The 20,048-nt window shown below is 34.5% G+C and overlaps 1 protein-coding gene across 1 annotated transcript in view; it reads left to right on the top strand.

The window, feature by feature from the left end:
• The window catches only part of Hr39 (Nuclear hormone receptor FTZ-F1 beta), a 39,832-nt gene extending 22,140 nt beyond the window's left edge, over nt 1-17,692 (top strand). The window contains exons 2-17 of the mRNA XM_090119397.1: nt 2,773-3,158; nt 5,525-5,640; nt 5,990-6,116; nt 6,704-6,882; nt 8,760-8,931; nt 9,983-10,112; nt 10,592-10,730; nt 11,038-11,171; nt 12,149-12,360; nt 13,137-13,273; nt 13,614-13,694; nt 14,377-14,601; nt 15,086-15,222; nt 15,878-15,993; nt 16,155-16,309; nt 16,935-17,692. Coding sequence (XP_089975523.1) covers nt 3,062-3,158; nt 5,525-5,640; nt 5,990-6,116; nt 6,704-6,882; nt 8,760-8,931; nt 9,983-10,112; nt 10,592-10,730; nt 11,038-11,171; nt 12,149-12,360; nt 13,137-13,273; nt 13,614-13,694; nt 14,377-14,601; nt 15,086-15,222; nt 15,878-15,993; nt 16,155-16,309; nt 16,935-17,039 — 2,262 coding nt within the window. The 5' untranslated portion in view covers nt 2,773-3,061 and the 3' untranslated portion in view covers nt 17,040-17,692. The remainder of the gene's footprint in view (nt 1-2,772; nt 3,159-5,524; nt 5,641-5,989; nt 6,117-6,703; nt 6,883-8,759; nt 8,932-9,982; nt 10,113-10,591; nt 10,731-11,037; nt 11,172-12,148; nt 12,361-13,136; nt 13,274-13,613; nt 13,695-14,376; nt 14,602-15,085; nt 15,223-15,877; nt 15,994-16,154; nt 16,310-16,934) is intronic.
• Nucleotides 17,693-20,048: the final 2,356 nt, after the last annotated feature.

Below are 20,048 nucleotides of genomic sequence, written 5' to 3'. Positions count from 1 at the left end.
GCGACCGACCGGCCGCTACAACCGGCTCTGTGAAGGCCGCTTTACTCCCCCCACTCCTACATTTTGTACAGCTAGTGATTGTTTTGCTGTCGATAAGTTAACATTATCTTATCAAATGTAAATTCCAAGTGCTTGAGGTATTCGCTTTCTTCAAAAATAATACGTTGCTGAACATTTATTACAGTAAGTAAAAGCAATGAAAATAATTTGGAAAATCCAAAAGTGCACGCCTCATAATTTTTTTTAATAAATATTTATTAATTATTATTTTTGTTTATTTAATAACAATTAAACCACATCGAATCAGACCCTGAAAAATGAAAGGGTTCTATTCCTGAGCATACTCAAGCGTAAGAGAAAAAAAAAGACTCGATTAGTAAAGTATTTCGGTCGCTATCGTGTTAAGGGGCCCTTGTTCAAAATGTATGTTTCTAAATCATGGTTTTTGGATATAAATCATCATATTTAAAATCCTAAAAAAATATATAGCACAGATAAACGTTTGATCTAGTGACTTTTTTGGATAAAAACACAATATTAAACATTTAACTCGATCAAAAAAAAATCAGAAGTAACATCGATTTTGAAAGCATAATCAGTTTTATGAGAATTAGGGGAACGCTATGTTTATGAAAATTTTACATTTCATTTACTAATCAGGTTTTACAGGGAAATTTTTGGATAGATTTATAATTTAGCCCTTATTTTTTTCTATATAAAATATAATACGTAAAATGCGACTCGCGCGCACCACGTCAGTGCCGCCAGAGTCCAGCCGGACGTCATCGAAGGAGGACCTGTGCTAGTTTTGCTCCCGACCACGTTGTAGTCGCCGCTCGCGTATTAGAACCGAGCGGCGAGTAAAACGGCGAGCACGTCACGGTATAAATAAATCAGTAGTTTGATTTTGTTTGTTATCCTAGGATTATTGTTGTAAATATAAATTAACTTCTTATTCTATTAAACGAGCAATATTTGCATATTAATATATTTGTTTGTAAATACAGTGTGGAAATTTTCGATGGGCCCTGGGTGAAAGTACTAGAAATACTGGAGATAGCAAATTTCCTTTATTTTTAAAAAGAAATAGAACTGCATTCAAAGATTTTCAAAAATTCATTTTCTTCGACCGGGAATCGAAAGAACTATAAAATCCGTTGCGTAGTTTCAAAGATTTAAGCGTACAAAGGGACATAGAGACATAGGGACAGTGAAACCGACTTTGTTTTATACTATGTAGTGATTTAAAAAAATTACCTTGTAAAATGTTTTAAAAATTACCTTGTTGTAAAATAGTCACACTTTTTTAAGTTGGTTGAATACACTAACATACTTATTACATACTTATATTCAATTACATATTATTTTCGGGCGCGAGCCTTTTTTATTTGTTTTACTTTTAATTATTATTACCAATATTTTCAGAAGAAAATAAATTAATGTATCCAGAACGAGAGTTTAATTTTAAACTTTAAATGTATGTATAAAATAGACCAATAAACCAGAAGCGTTCTTTATGTTGAGATGATGTTGATTCTACAATAAAAATGTTAGATTCCATGATATTTTTATTTCTAAGAGCAAATATTTTTACGAGAAATTAACAATAAATTATCTTTTATATTGTTTCTATCGATTTGAATAATAAAGTAAAATTTGAAAAAGGAATGTTACCTTTCAGAAAAATTTGCTATCCCTGTATTTCAAGTACTTTCCATTCAGGGCACATCGAAAACTTCCACACTGTATATATACAAACAAATATATAAAAATGCAAATATTGCTCGTTTAATGGTATAGGATAAGTAGTAAATTTATTTATCAAATACATTCCTACGATAGCAAATAAAATCGAACTACTGATTTATTTATACTGTGGCGTATTCGCCCGCCTTCATAGGTCACCGGAGTTCATGCCGCGCCGGCTCCTGCGCAACGCGGGCGCGAGCCGTCTCGCAGTGCCTAAAATGCCTAAACTTTCAGTATAATGGGCTCTTAACAAGAAAAAGGATCCGCACATACAGACACACTGACGTCCAAGACAGAACTTTTTTAAACTGTTTTTTAACTAGTTTAAATAACAAAAATGACATCAAAAATATCATGAACGTTAAAAATAGTGTTTTTTCTTAATATGTGTGTGTATGTATTATCTTACAAGTGCAATGTATGATACATAAAGACATTTTAAGTTTGAAAAATCAGATGTTTTGCGCGAAGTGACAGTAGTACCCACCTCAACGCTTCGCTTATGAGGCGTGCAATATCAATTTATTTTAAATTGTAATTCAACGTTATACGGTTATTTCAAGACGCAATTAACGTTATTTAAATTACAATGAATGCGACTCATTCACATTATCGCGTCAGTACGTCGCCCGTGCATTATAAACATAATGCCAATGACATGGAGGTCGCGGCGCGCGGCGTCGCGGTATCGATAATGCGCAGCGCTATCGCACAACACTGGGTACGCCGGCAAGGCCGCGCCGCGACGGCCCTACGCGTGTCGTCGTGTGTACACAAACACCGTTTCTGAACGACAGCTTTATTCCAATTTTGAAAACAGGCGCGTTAACTTTTCCACGCGGTTTTCTAATTTAAAACGCGCTTTGTTTTTAAATTCGTTTAATAAGAAAGAATGGAATTTAAATTTTGAAGGTGATCAACAAGTTTTTTAATGCATACAAATACAATTAAAAAGAATAGTAGGAATTTACGATATACTTGCGAAAGAATACAACAATAACATATTTTTTTCTTTTGTTCCAGATAAACAAGATGATTTCGAGTTTCCCGCGTGTGTCAGGTAACATAGCAAGGCACCTTGGAACCGCGGCGGGTTTGAGAACATGTGAATACACCGTGTTCCACTGGGCTACAAAAAGACTGATTCACTCGGATGCCTTATCGACAAGAGACGCAAGATGATCGTACCAATATTTTTGTAGCGACATTTTGGGAGATATATCGATATTTTTGGATGTTATTTTATCACGTAGTACGGTGCTAGTGTAGTGCAGTGAACTATCGATAAGTGGGTGATGTTAGTTGTTGTACGATGAACGCAATGAACAGCGAGGGTGAGGCGGTGAAGGTGGAAGGAGGTCGCATTTCCGTGACAACTATCAGCATGCCTGGACCAAATACGAGTAGTGGTAAGCATCCTTTTTTATCTTTCAAAGAATAATGGATGGATCCTAGAGTAATTGGTATACCTAGATTAAATGGCTTCTTTGTCACTTTCCTTAGGGATTAAAAATTAAAAATTAAAAATGCACGAATTAAAAACAAAATTAGAAATTTAACGAGATTATTGTATAAATTATTATTTATTTTTATGGTTATGGTCAAGGTCATTCAGATTAGAACTGCCTTCGATATAAATATTTTGATATGTATTATTTTACAAAGATATTTCCTTATCGTATGTTGTGATCGGTTTTGGTGTTTGTTTGGAAGTACAGAATAACAGCGTCTAACTCAGGCCCCGGAATCACAGACACAATAGAAAATCTATTGTGTCGTAGGAGTTAGGACCGATCGGGCCGTTCAGAGCTCAATGGGTTAACATAATTCAAAGGACATTACAATTTTAATCAGTCTGTCTCGCTAGAGCAGAGGCTCTAATCAATCTTCGAATTCTTCGAAACGTCTAAACCGACTTTGTTGGGATTTTAAGTGAGAGTAGGTATATTACCTCAGTACAGGCTATACAATTAATAAAGCCTGTTGTAAAAAAAACAACGCTCATAAATAAGCATTTCCTATCAAGTTCTTATCATTAGGTATTTTGACCGAAAATTCAAATAATACTGAGTATGTATAGGTAAAGTTATTGCATTTCTTCCTACACTTTTACGTCATATAAAATGATACACTTTATAGTTCTATTTATGGCATAGCCCAAAATATATAACTTAAATTCAATGGAAACAGCACGTCATACTACGCCTTGACCCCTGAACTTACATAACTGTGAACTTGTTATATTTTTAGTACCGTGAAGTTTAATAAACTTTTAACGATTACTAAAAAGATATTTAAGTATTTTGCGTATTTTTAGGGGGTTGATTCTTGAGCTCATCCCACTGTTAGAAGTGTTATAAACTTTTACAGGAATAAGTGTAAATAATTTGGAAAATCCAAAAGTGCACGCCTCATAATTTTTTTTTAATAAATATTTATTAATTATTATTTTTGTTTATTTAATAACAATTAAACCACATCGAATCAGACTCTGAAAAATGAAAGGGTTCTATTCCTGAGCATACTCAAGCGTAAGAGAAAAAAAAGACTCTATTAGTAAAGTATTTCGGTCGCTATCGTGTTAACAAGAAAAAGGATCCGCACATACAGACACACGGACGTCCAAGACAGAACTTTTTTAAACTGTTTTTTAACTAGTTTAAATAACAATAAAACCGGCCAAGTGCGAGTCGGGCTCGCGCACAAAGGGTTCCGTAGCAGCAAATATAATAAATTACAGTTAAATCAACCTATCTCAAAAACTATAAGAGATACTTTGATCAAACCAAAAATCGTTGAAAGAGTTAATTAGCATGCATCACCTCTATTTTTTTTAGAATTTTATACCCCGTAGTTATAAAAATAGAGGGGGGGGGACATACTTTTTACGACTTTGAGAGCTGATATCTCAAAAACCGTTCACTTTAAGAAAAATGTTTTTTAGAAAACTTTATATCATTTTAAAAGACCTTTCCATTGATACCCCACACGGGTATGTACATCGAAAAAAAAAATTTCATCCCTCAGTTACATGTATGGGGGGCCCCACCCCCAATTCTTTTTTTTACTATTTAGTGTCATATTTTTGTAGCGGTTCATACAACACATATTCCCATCAAATTTCATCACTGTAGTACTTATAGTTTCCGAGTAAATCGGCTGTGACAGACGGACAGACGGACAGACGGACAGACGGACATGACGAAACTATAAGGGTTCCGTTTTTGCCATTTTGGCTACGGAACCCTAAAAATGACATCAAAAATATCATGAACGCTAAAAATAGTTTTTTTTCTTAATATGTGTGTGTATGTATTATCTTACAAGTGCAATGTATGATACATAAAGACATTTTAAGTTTGGAAAATCAGATGTTTTGCGCGAAGTGACAGTAGTACCCACCTCAACGCTTCGCTTATGAGGCGTGCAATAATAAGTACGAATTTACCTTAAAGCTCGAATTTCCATTTCTTGTAACATTTCATAACATTTGAAGTCTATCAAGAAATTTTAGGCCATTCTCCCATTGCGGTACGCACAGGCGATTCAAGTATCCTGCAAGTATCACCGGTAGCGTAGTGTGCGAGCCTACATACTATTAATGTATGTGAGATACTACGCGGCGACTAGTCTCCGAGACTTGCAGGATACTTGAATCTCCTGTGCGTATCGTAATGGGAGAATGGCCTTAGTAAGTCTCCACCGCATTAGAAATTAGATTACCACTAACTCCATCTATCATACTACAAATATATTAAAATATAATATTTTGCAGGCCAATTCTCGTACAGTTCGAGTGGGGTCCGGATCAGCGTGTCTTCAGACCCTCATGATGAAGACTCGACTGATGCTGAGATCTCCAAAATTGACTTCACACAACATCCATCAGAGGTAATTAATATTATATCCTACTAATATTATAAATGCGAAAGTTTGTGAGGATGTGTGTGTGTGTTTGTTACTCTTTCACGCAAATACTACTGAACCGATTTCAATGAAATTTAGCATACATAAAGAGGTTAACTTGGATTAACACATAGGATAGGTTTAATCACGGAAATCCCACGGGAACGGGAACTATGCGGGTTTTTCGAGCGAGACTATCTATCACCGAAAGAATTTTTCAAATCCGACCAGTAGTTCCGACCTGGGATTAGCGCGTTCAAACAAACAAACAAACTCTTCAGCTTTATAAATATAGATATCTAGTATAGATTATAAAACTTATTTATAATTTCAGGTGAACATGCGTAACAAGAAGAAGCGATCGTCGGGTTGCGATGGTCCCCTTGAGCAAGAGAGACCGATGTCCTGGGAAGGCGAGCTTTCTGACCATGAAATGGTCATAGACACCAGTGTTAATAATGGTTAGCTACTTGACTATGTTTCCTTTTTTACTTTGTTTTAATTTGATCAACTGTAAATGTACTGTATATGATTGTAATGATTTGTACTGTTGTACTTTTTAAGATTATTGTTGTGTATGAAGTTTCACTACTGGTTGTATGTGTATATTGTGTTATTGTCGAAACAAATACCTATGTCGCTGGTAGCATTATGTTTTTAGAAATTAATAATTTTATAACGGTTTTTAAAATGAATTTAAAAAATCATTTAATTCTTATAGAATATATATTCTATCACTATTTTTTCCTCTTTAAATGCTTCTTTGATAAGTAATATATTTTTGTTAATAATTAATCTTCTTATATATAAAATTCTCGTGTCACAATGTTAGTCTGCATACTCCTCCGAAACGGGTGGACCGATTCTCATGAAATTTTCTGTGCATATCGGGTAAGTCTGAGAATCGGCCAACATCTATTTTTCATATGTACCACGGGCGAAGCCGGGGCGGGCCGCTAGTAATTATATATTTGTTTGCATTTATCGTTCATTTAAGGGTGACTACAAAAATCTGTTTCATACTTTTATTTTGTACTATTTCTTTCAGACGAGACAAGCAACTTAGACCTCCAGTCCTCTCGAGATTCCATAGACACACTGCGCAATGTGACGATAAAATCGGAAACGGTCAAGACCGAACCGTTCCAAAGTCTGGATGATGATAGAGTGCTGGACCTGAAGTATGCGCCCTTGCAACCGCATCAGAGAAGCCTCAGCATGAATAGAGTGAGTAACAAATTATAACTCTTTGATATACGAATATAAATACTATTCAAAATTGTTATTATAGTCATAAAACGTTGAATAAGCGACTTATAGTTTGAGAGATTCATAGAAATAAATGCGATAGTTTACGCGTTTTATGGCTAAAAAAACACTGATTTGTATTAAATTTGGCATCAAAAATAATAGAACATCCAGACTCAAATATAGGCTTTATGTATAGGCTATTTAGATATGGGCTACTTCGATTTAAAAATCTAACTCTTAAGGGGTTGAAATAGACGAAGAAAGATTTTGTTTGTGTGGAAACCGCGGGCACCGCTATACATAAATATTTCTTCATAGTACCCACAGCGCCATCTTGTATCAACTAAGTTAAACTTGTATGGTAATTATTAATAAATTAATAATTATTAATAACTGTACTGAGTACTCATAAACATATTTTTGCAAATAATATATTGCAAGAATACTACACATAAGTCCAATGAACCAATCCTTTTCTCTATTCCTATTTCCGTGTTTTACAGAGATAATATTTTTGGCGCCATTACACGCCTACGTAAATAAATGCAATGCAACTTTCTATTACCCAAAGAGTTACGTTCAGGGTTACTAACAAACTATCTCTTTGTTTTAATATTTATACAGTAAAACACATAAACAATATCGCAATTTGTATCGCAATCGTTAATTTAGTACAAAATCGGTTTACAATAATTTATACTATGTCATAGATAAGACTAGCGCGCTTAGGTTGTAGAAAGTCAATATAATACCTATATACGGCTAGATCTAGTCGTTGATTTTATAGATCGTTAAAGGGAACTAGTTTTAAACTCGTTTGAGCTTAGAAATTAGCATTAGCATAAAGTGCGATTCGTTAGTGCAAGCTATACAAGGCTGATTCTTCTAGCTTACCTACGGCTACATAGTTGTGGAAGTATCATTGAAAAATACTTAATTATTTTTTTATTGTTATGTTCAATCAACATTAGTTTATTTCACCTTGTGATATTTTGACCTAGAAATATAGAGATATTTAAAATGAGTATTAAAGTTTCGAAAAGCGTTTCACAAGACAAATTAATTTTTAAAATAGATATTAAGCGCAATAAAACGAATAAATCTACTGTTTAATTTTTTTGTATAATAGGCAAAAGATTTCGTTCTCATAATTATTATTCATGTTTATTGTACCAATTAACGGTTTTCGATTACAGTATTCGTATTATTCATGTTTATTATAAATTTGAATTTCAGTTGCTCAAAGAAAACTTCTTCAACACAAAATATCAAACATTAAATTCACACTCTTACCATACACGGAACACTACTCTTAATAAATTAATTAAACCATTCTCAAAAAACATGTATGGCCAACGACGTACAGCGTTCTTGTTACCAGATATCTTGAATGGGTTGGATATTAATTTAAGAAATTGTACTACTAAAATAAAAATAAAACGTAAACTTAAGCAATATTATCTAGACAAACTGTAGTTGATGTTATAGTTATAAGTATCTATAAAAAAAAAACTGTTATTTTTGTGCAATCTTTAGACTCAATTTATGTATTCTACAGTTAAACCGAAATTGTTTTGTTATAAATTATTGTATACGAACATTACTATAAACCTCAGTGGTTTTTTAATTCACAACTGTACACTAATATATCTGTAAACCTATTTTGTTTCTGATAATAAATAAAAAAAAAAAAATTACAGTTTCAGGCCCTTATGGCTTTGCCATTTGATTAAGGATACCTTAATCACAATAAATGCCTATAAATATAGGCACATTATAAGTGTCTCTGGCATAAAATGAAATTCCAATTTCATTCAATCTTTACATCGTATTAACGACTATATTTTTTACAGATATCAGTCCTAACAGACAGTACATCTCTATCCCTTGCCCGGCGGCCATCTTCACCGACGAGCAGCGCAAAGTCCCTGGCCCTCTCCGACCAGTATGAACACATGTCGCATATGGCCAGTGGAATGACTGAGGTCCAGAATTTGACTATAAAGAAGGAAACACAATTGAATGGTGAGTAAGGAAATAGAAATAAGCTTAAAAGAAGTTTCTATAAATAAGGTGGGCTCACTTTTATGGGATACTAGAGGTCCGCCCCGGCTTCGCCCGTGGCACATATTTTGCAATAAAAGGTAGCCTATGTCCTTTCTCGGGTATCAAAATATCTCCATACCAAATTTCATGCAAATTGGTTCAATAGTTTAGGCGTGATTGAGTAACAGACAGACAGACAGAGTTACTTTCGCATTTATAATATTAGTATGGATTGTCAATGTATAACAAAATCAAGATTGACCCCCACGATTGAATTGCCAACATAGTTATATTAGCCTATTTACCCGACTACGGCAAAGCAAAAGGAGGGTTATGATTTTGACAGGCTATGTATGTATGTATGTATGTATGTATGTATGTATGTATATATGTATGTATGTATGTATGTATGTTCATCTGTTCCCTCGTAACTTCTAAACTACTTATCACAATTCGACAAATGACATATCATTAGAAGCGTCTTAATTGTCCGCTGGTTATAGGCTATATGGGGTTTCACAAAATCTAATGTGGCGCCCTCTAGCGGACAAAACATACAGAGTAAAAAAATAAAGTTAAGATAAATATGCCGTGTTTGGTATCATTTGAAAGCTTTTTACTTGCACATTTTGAATATATATATATTACTAGCATTTGCTTGTGACTTTACCTGTATTCATGGGCTGATTGCATATAATTCACATCTTTTCGTTCATAGCTTCTTTATTAGTTCATCAATTTAACTTTTGTTTTATACTTTTTCAGCGTCGTTTTTTGTCGTAGTTGGGTTTTAGTTGTTTTACTTTTTATCTTGTTATCTTTAGGAGAAGGATGTTATCAAAAGTCCTATAATAATGCTGTTAAGTATGCATTCATCACTTATCCTATGTTAAACAGGATTACTCAGTGAAGGAAATTTCATTTCTGAAATTTTATCCAGATACCTTTATACAAATAGGCCCGTTTAACTAACATAATATATCCTTCTAATTTTCCAAAAATTATTTAATTAGTCTCTTTTTTTTCACAGAATTAAAATGCGAGCCACTAGGCATGGAGAAGCTGCTAGGAGCTCACGGGTCGCCGCTGCTCGGCCGACTGCCGAGAGTGCAGTCCAGCGCCAGTACTGACTCCGCCGTACATTCCATGTACACGCATAGGTATGGCTCTTACGATTTATGATCGCCTGGTAGTTTTGGCGAGTAGTGTTCACTTATTGTGCTTTTTTTATGGACACATTTTATATACATACGTATGGTAGGTACAAAAGTACCTACAGTTTGCGAGTTTAAAAATGCGTTTTGATTAATAAAAATTACTAAAATAATTTATAAAAATCTTTATTGTTACTAAAATATAATAACGAGTAATAAAATTTTATGTGTGAGCGACACAGTATTTTCTGAAAAGTTATAATGTGATAATTTAATACCTATAATCTCCAATTTATTCGTTCATTATTTCAAAGTCTAATTGAGGTCATAGGCCAGTTAACAATATTAGTTCAAAATTCGACCTTATCCAATTTACCAATACTACTGAAAATGCCAAAACTATATCTAAGTATTGTTACGGTTCAAAACTCGACTCTCGTACGTTAGCAATAAGGTCGAAAATCCTAAAACAAATATAATTACAGTGTATACAGCAGTCCGTCAGCGAGCCCGCGTCCCTCCCGTCACTACACGCCGTCCCTTTCTCGCAACAATAGTGACGCTTCACATTCCTCCTGCTACTCTTATAGCTCGGAGTTTTCGCCTACACATTCACCAGTACAGGTACTATTTGTTCATATAAATTGACATCAGAAAAAATTAGCTACAAGTATTAAATTTAAAGGTTTAAAGTGACTTCCTTTTTCCATAAGAGGCAATTGTCTATCGAAAAAAATATTCCGTGAAAAAGTTACATTTATATGTTTGTTACTGTTCCTTTTAAAATGTTGTCTGTTCTGAAATATGTTTTACTTACATTACTGTAAAACTTTTCAAAAGCATTGTAAAATAAAGTTAAATCTTGTCTTCTCCAAATATTTTTCTATACCTGTCACCCACTTACTCTTTTCTAAAATACTTTTTCTTCCAGAGCCGTCATCCACACGTGGTATACCGCGAAGCAGCAGTGTTCCCAGCTTCACCAGCACATGATGAAGACACGGAGCAGACTGACGAACGGCTGCATCATCACCAGGGGATCAGCAGGCAGCAGCTGATTAACAGGTATGTTCTTAATGTAGAAGAGGGAATGGTGATGAGATTCTTATAGAAAAGTTCTTAAATAAGTGCACCTTTCTGAGTTCTAATACAGTCAAACCTGGATAAGCGTCCAAGGGAGCACAATCTCATTCTCGCTTATAGAGGTTTCTCACTAACCCGAGTTTCTCGCTTATGCAGGTACATGGGTAGCGTTTCTCTCTTATAGAGGTACGTCTCAATAATAAGTCAAAAATTCATGCACTATGTAATTTTATTTTATTTAGAAGAAATTTTTTAAGAGGACTCTTAATATTTCCATGTCCATCAGAGCACTCATACTTTATAGATTCTTTTGATTTTATAGTTTTATAATAGGTGGATTCTTTGATTTTTATTGTAGCTATAGTTCCTCCTAAATAATATAAATAAATAAAGCTCGACTGTCGCTTATAGAGGTATTGATAAGTAGCAGTCTCACTTACGGAGGTCCATGAGGGAAAAACGACTCTCTCTTACAGAGGTTTCTGTTTCTCGCTAATAGAGGTTTTGGGAGCTTAAAATGACGGGTCCTCGCTATTACTCTCACTTATAGAGTTTTCTCACTTATCCAGTTCTCACTTACCCAGGTTTGACTGTATGACTGAACAGGCAGGATCGACTGCCTACACATTATTTAATTTTAAGTCACAGTCGTAACCGATGTTGTGCCTTCTCTTATTTTTTTATTTAAAAGATAAATAAAAAAATAATGCTCAATAAAGTAGTTCGAACAATTCGAACATATAAAGCGTATCCACTTAAGGACAGCCATAACAAGACAAATATAAACGAGAACATTGCCCAAGACGCGTAAATCCACATGTACAAAATATAATAAAAAAAGAATATAATAAAAAAAAAGGTTTTCTTATAAATACCTTTCCAGTCCTTATCTGATCAACCGAAGCACAATCAAGACAAGTCAATTACATTTTTTCTATATAAAAACACCATCTTTCCAGCCCCTGCCCAATATGCGGGGACAAGATCAGCGGGTTCCACTACGGTATATTCTCTTGCGAATCGTGCAAGGGTTTCTTCAAGCGCACGGTACAGAACCGCAAGAACTACATGTGCCTGCGCGGGGGCAACTGCCCCGTTACCGTGGCAACGAGGAAGAAGTGCCCAGCCTGCCGGTTTGATAAGTGCCTCGGGTGTGGGATGAAACTGGAAGGTGAGGATTATTCTTTAAAAAATATATAATTAAAATTGTAAAGTATCTAACCTCTTTTCCACGTTTTGTAATAATCAGGAGTACAACTTTTCTTCAACAAAGTTCCTAGTATTCAGCTTCAAACTTTTTCAATCTCTACGAATATTATTACAAAAACGAATTTATTGATTTAATGGTCCGTCACTCAACAAACAACTGACCACCATTTACTATATTTGACAGATATGGATGCGCAATTTACGCGCCTATTTGACCAGATAGCAGCACTAACTACTTATTAACGAATGATTTTTTAAAATTGCCGCGAATTCTTATTATAACGGTTTATGTGCATTAGCGGTCAACTACAGGTACATGGTTAACTACTGGTGACTTTACCCCTAGCACTTGGAAGATTTTCATACATTAACCTGAATATACCTCTGTCGTTTTACCTAAATATAATGCGTTCCGCTCGCTATAACAGCTTAAATAATTGGTTATTATGTAAGAGTCTGAAAGAAACTTTTTATTTTTTATATTTTTTTCCATTTAACTAACTAGCTACGACTAAGACAACTTCCTATAGCGTTAAAACTTGCACAGTCCCTTGAGTGTCGTTATCCAGTACTTTACTTTGAGTTCCTTTAGGTCTATACTTAATACACAAATGTTTGTGTATAACTGTCACTAAGCTTAGCTCATTGAACGAAAATTTTCGTAGTCCACGACTTTAATTTAGGAATTATTATAATTATTATGTTACCCTATAAAAATGATTTTTATGTAATTTATAGCGATCCGCGAGGACCGAACTCGTGGTGGCCGCTCCACATACCAGTGTTCATACTCACTATCTGGTGCGGCGTCTACCGGCTCGCTGCTCTCCGCGCACGCACCAGCTACACTGCGTCACGCGTCAAGCCTCACTTGCGTAAGTATAAACACACATTGTGTATGTTACAATTACATACATACATACATACACGTACATGCACACGTACACATACATACGCACACACACGCTCGTGCACGCATTCACGTATACGCACACAAACTTACGTGCAATCGCTTACACACACAAACGCACGCACACACGCATTCACCGCACGTTCAGTTTTTCTACAGTCCCACTACCAACTCACTATGACATACTTAATATATAATGGTTACAAAAATAGTATTATATTTGCTTACTTTTGCCCATCGGTTGATTATTGATACAACGCTATAATTATAATAATGTATAATTATGAATCTATTTCGCAATGCAGGTAAATGGTCCAGCATCATACAGCAGTCGAGGGGAGTCCAGTAGCAGTCGACTCACGCCCGATATACCGCCATTATTACAGGTAAGATATTCTTTAACACTGACCAGTTAGTATAATTATCATGTTTGTAGGCAAATTCTTGCATGTTTTTGTCACTAAGTGAACAGAAAAAAGGATAATCGTAAGCTTCACTTTCATTGTACCTAGTTCATTGTAGGAAAAAATAGCCTTGGAGATTTTGCAGTTATTCTATTAATAGTAAGACCGAAATAAATTAAAGAAATTATTAGTCTAGTCAGTACGACTGCAAAATTGGACCTCATTTTAATAATCAAACCATTCACGGATAAAATGGACGTAGAACTGTTAATTAGTCTGGCATATTCCTTAGTGTCCTTATAAGTGTCCCGATTTTTGGAAATAAGCATCTCCAAAAATCCAAATTTCAACAGCAATTATTTTATTGTAAATGCTTTATCTTTCTCCTCTATCTTTATTGAATCAATAATGATAGAGGCAAAAAATTAAAACTTTTAAACAATAATGGACGTAAAACACCTCTATCAATTATTAAGTATCCTTATAGTGATCGGGATACTAAGCTTAGCTCGTAAAACCAAATAATTCCAGTTTGCCAGTCCAAATAATGTACATCGAAGACCTACAGAAGTGATAGTTTGTTTAGTGAATCAATGTCATTATTGATTATTTTAGAGGCACATATCAGCAATCTCTTAAATCAGGAATCTCTTAAATCTTCCAGGAAATAATGGACGTCGAACACCTCTGGCAGTACAACGAGTCGGAACTGAACCGTCTCGGCAAGTCGAGCGGCAGTCCGTCCGCCAACCCGCTGCTGGCGGCCAGCGGCATCACTGCGCAGAACTCGAGCGCCGACTTCTTGGCCGACCTGTGTAATATAGCGGACCATAGACTGTACAAGATTGTCAAGTGGTGCAAGAGCTTGCCGCTGTTTAAGAATATTTCGGTGAGTGCTTGTTTTTGGCTGTAAATTTGATGGAATAAGCAGATTTAAATATGTTGATTGATTATAGTTTTGCTATTAGTTTTTAACCGACTTCAAGAAAAGGAGGAGGTCATCAATTCGGCCGGTATGTTTTTTTTATGTATGTACACCGATTACTCCGAGGTTTCTGAACCGATTTACGTGATTCTTTTTTTGTTCGATGCGGGATGGTGTCGAATTAGTCCCATACAAATTTTATTCGGATAGGCCCAGTAGTTTTTATTTTATGAGCATTTTTGTCTGTATTTGTAAATGTTGCAAGTGCTAGTTTGAAGTCGGTTGTTTTTAACACAGTTATTTATTTTTTATGTTTTTAAACACTACCTCTCTTCTCCATTCAAATGTTTTGCCTACTTACTGGATGATTTTTTCGGAAAATTATTCACTTTCTTCTATGCCCTAATACCACATCCCAACGACCACATTAAAGATGTATTTCCCACAGATCGACGACCAGATCTGCCTGCTGATCAACAGCTGGTGCGAGCTGCTGGTGCTGTCGTGCTGCTACCGCGGGGTGAGCACGCCGGGCGAGGTGCGCGTGGGCGGCGGCCGGGGGATCACGCTGCACCAGAGCGCCAAGTTAGTGTGCCACTTGCTTTGTGTTAGCTTATTTTATGAGTTGTTTTGGCCTGGAGACGGGCAGCCGCTGATGGGGTCACGGACGAATTCTACCTATACCCGTGGCCCTGTCGTTGATGCGGCTTGACGGAACACAGTGGGGTTTTGGTCGGTAGGAATCCGACATGACCCACGGCCCCTTCCCCGGAGGCCGTGTCTATGCAAGATTTCTCCACTTAAAAAAAGGTTATTTTCTGATTAGCAAAGTGGATTCAAGAGCCAAGTCGACTTACACTTTAATTTGAGTATATTTTTCGGTGTAACAAACGTAGCAGAGCACAAAGTTAGAACTTTGACTGTAATTGTAGTTACTGTACTCGGGATGTAGGTGTATTAGAACGCCAAGCACACTTTGACTTACACTGTTATCTAAAGTTATACTACTTGATGTTGAGGAGTGTGTACTTATTACTTTAGAAGATGTATTAAAGGACCAAATAAATACTTGTCACAAAGACTACCTCAGCAAAAAAATTCACTATAATTTACTTTCTTTGAACGCCAAGTATGTACTACGTTTCACTTTTATTAACACTTTTTTCTGATAAACAAGATGTGATTATGGCTAATGTTTATTATCTTAAACATATTTCACATTTAATTTGTATTGTTTCAGGTACGGTTTAACGCCATGTATCGAACGAATGCTCAGTTTCACCGACCACTTGAGAAGATTGCGGGTAGATCGATACGAATATGTCGCGCTTAAAGTCATCGTACTACTCACTTCAGGTAAATTTAATACAACTTAATTATGTAAATAATGCGCGATAAATTTCATGCTACAATTTTTCCACTAAAATTTGATTGCGTTGGGCCTTATAATTTTCATGGCCAACTATAATTTATTGAATGATTTATAATTATGATTAAATTAACATTTCCCTTTCCAGATGCGCCAGAACTGCGTGAAGCGGAGAAAGTGCGAGCATCTCAAGAGAAAGCTTTAGCTGCGCTACAAGCTTACACAGCGACACACTCGCCCGACACGCCTGCTAAGTTCGGCGAGCTGCTGCTGCGTATTCCTGAACTGCAAAGGACCTGCCAGGTGAATGTGCACTTTATTGTGTGGGGATAGGCTCGCTTTTTGTCTGCGAGTGTAAAGAGCTGCAGCGGAACAGCCAGGTGAATGTGCACTTTATTGTGTGGGGATAGGGTCGCTTTTCGCCTGCGAGTTTAAAAGAAAGCGCCAAGTTCGGCGAGTTGCAGCGGACCTGCCAGATGAATATGCTCTCTATTATGTGGGGATAGGGTCACTTTTCGTATGAGTGCGCTACAAGCTTATACAGCAACACACTCGCCCGACACGCCTGCTAAGTTCGGCGAGCTGCTGCTGCGTATTCCTGAGCTGCAAAGGACCTGCCAGGTGAACGTGCACTTTATAGCGTGGGGATAGGGTCGCTTTTTGTCTGCGAGTGTAAAATTAAGGTTTAATTTGTTTAATGAAATACAAAGAAGTAAGTTGTCATCTTTATGATGTAGGAATAAGATTTAATTTAAATTAACAGCGTCGTCTCCAGAGAGTAAAAGCTTTACAAGTTTGACGAGCAGCGTCAAGTGCCATTTACATAGACTTTGACATGAAAAAGGTTGCATTTCATAAACGAGATAATGTATTTTCAACGATATATCAATTCACTTTTCGTACTAATATAAAATATTCCTATTTCCAGTTCTTCATGCAAGTCGGCAAAGAAATGATGAATCCAACGAACAAGAAAGACGGTGAGTCGCCGAGTTTCAACCTGCTAATGGAACTTCTGAGAGGTGACCATTAATTTCAAGATTACTAATTAAATTTGGGACTGTCCCAAATTAATAAAAAGACATTGCTCAAGTATGAAATGTGTATATAGTTAGGGATAATTTGGAATTTCATCGAGTGATAACTGCCGTTGTAGCTTCTCGCCTTGATAATAAGACTGCAAGCCTAAAGGTTACGGTGCCAATAGTTTTGTATTTTTATGGAATGTATGAATTCGCAATAATATGAATATATTGTAAAGGTTTCTAGATTAATCGATGTATTTATAACAGCTTACGATGCTCTTAATGACACTTATTTGTATTTTTTATGTCACGGACAAGTCCGTATATAGGGTGACTAAGATTTTTAGTCATATTCTCTTTTTTGCGTTTTGTAATATGCAAAACGTTTTAAATTACTTTCATTATGAGAAAGAATCATCCTTAATATATAAAGGCAGTTAAAATAAAAGATTTTTTATTTTTTTGTAATTATTTTCAATTATAGTTTTGCATACGGATTAACGTGACATTATCTGTATAAATAAAACTTACACTGCCATGCGCTTTTATACACCATAGTAAATAGTATATAGGCAAAGGGAACAATAAATATTATGTATAAGAATAATTAAAATCCTTAATGCCTTGATATAAAAATAAGGAAATAATTCGATTACGATGAAAATGCATACCAAAATGTATTACACTAAAGCTATAATATTAAATAGTTCCCGTACTTGATTGTTATTTAAAAGTAAATTTTGTATCAATAAATAAAATGGAACAATAACGTGTCGAATTTTAAATAATATTTTGTTATACATTATACAAAATGACACTCACTATTTTTATAGTTATCATTCAGTACATGTTCAGTACACACCAACACACAATTAAGAATCATGATTTTATCATACTAATATAACTTATGAACAGTCAGGTTAAGATAAAACAGATATTCAATTAAAAAAAAAAGTTAATAATAGACAATAATTTAAATCCAGTCTTGCCATCGCTCTCTTAATTTTTTTACGTAAATGACTATGAAGGTGATACTATTAAAGCTTATTCAATGACTTAATAGTACTAAGAAAATATATTATTTTACTTAATAAACAACTTAATAATAATAACGACTGGATATACTTCATAGACAATTTATCATTACATCGAGTTTTTTCAAACGAATGATTTTTATGCACAGAATTTCTGAACGAATTTTCCCGCTGCGCGGAATTCCTTGGCGTTCTGTCATAGTTTATCTCTGACATTTAGGTATACTTAATAAAAAAATGGCGTTTGGCGCCAATTTGCTCTGTATAATTTGCCATGATAATTTACTTAATGATATTGTTTATAGTTGTGCATAGGTTAGTGTCTGAAGGTATAACTTTCAGATTAATTGTTGTATAATTTGTAATATAAAATACATAGTTATTTACACTGTTCCATGGAACAATTCCATACATATTCCAAACGACATATTATGATATGTTTATTCATATTTTAAGTTTTCTTTATATATGAGAACGTAGATTCTTAGTAGTTTTATAATTTTAGTTTAAAATTTTAACGATGTATTAATATTATACTTGTATAGTATTCTATAGATGGGCAATACACATTTTCACAGCAGGGATAAACTATTCATAGAGTACTGAGTACCTACAGACTATAAATTCATAAACATAGATTAAAGAAATATTTTATCAAGCGTTCATATTTTAATTAACAATACTTACTCATAGACTATAAATTCATAAACACAGATTAAAAAAATATTTTATCAAACCTTTTTTATTAGCAATACTTACTCATATATTTTGTGTCCCATTTATAGAATATTGTATAAGTAGTTATATACTCATTTAAAATTAGTTTGTATGTATGTATAATATCCAAGATAATATCGCTCTATTCAAGAGCTGTCAACCAGTCTTCACTGCCGAGTGTATAATAAGAAAATAGTTGCTTCAAGCAACGCTTGTGTATTGTTGCAATACAAACATATTTATATTTTTTGATATTTAATACGTGTTAAACGTACAAGGAAAGTTTTCATCTTTTTTGGTACTTTTAAAAGAAGACCAGTGTATGCCTATATTATATAGTTTTTGTTATACATAAGTAGATGTTGTTTAGTTATATTTTTGTACATCTAGAATATTATAATTTCAATGCAATCCATATAGTTCACATAGTAAGATTAATTTATGCAATACAAATTATATTCACTTCATAATTACGTCTTAGTTCAAATTAAAAATAGTTATGTATTTCTGTGATTTGTTTTTGGTAACTGCAAAATAACCTAACGATATTTAGTTTAAACTGTACCTACTGTATTTCGTTTTCTGGACAACTAGCTCAATGATGCGAATTATTTATGAATTAAATCTCATGTTTATACAATTTTTATTTATTTATTTCTTGCAAAGTCTATACGTTCCTTGTATGATGTAACGATTATGAAGCCTCCTTATAGCAGCTTAATTCTAAAATTTGTAGGTTATTTATAATTGTATTATAAGATAAGGGCACAAGTACTTTTTACAATTATTATAGTGATGGAGCTCACCTAGGTTAAGTTTTTATTTTAATTATGTTAAAAACAATGTGCCACGAGAACGTAAAATTTATTTGAGATTTGTTATGTGATGGAGGTTCGCATCCAAAAGCCAATAGATGTCGCTTCAACCAATCGGCAAGCGTTATATTGAACTGATAATATTGTAAGTAATTAGGTGTAATTGTATTTTTGTATCGAGTAAAGCTGTGTGAACGAAACGGATCAGGAGTGACAGAGTCCGTATAATTTTTATATTAAAAATTAGAAGGAACGCGAGAGTGGTATAACGTCCAATATTTTGTAACTTTACGTTTGTTATATTCTATAAATATAAGTATTATATTCTTTATTTTATAAAACTATGGAAATATTTTTATATATAGAAGAAAATAATAAATGCAATTTTTTTGATGTTCGTCGTTTTTGTTGTCCGCTACCTTGCTTTAGAACCTTTCTTTCTTCGCAATCA

This window comes from Colias eurytheme, chromosome 3, assembly GCF_061535395.1.
Source record: "Colias eurytheme isolate Ceu_HAF_F1 chromosome 3, ilColEury1 Martin Lab GWU primary, whole genome shotgun sequence".
Classification (NCBI taxonomy): Eukaryota; Metazoa; Arthropoda; class Insecta; order Lepidoptera; family Pieridae; genus Colias; species Colias eurytheme.
Note: the sequence above shows the minus strand (reverse complement) of the source record. Positions and strands in the feature narration are given on the sequence as shown.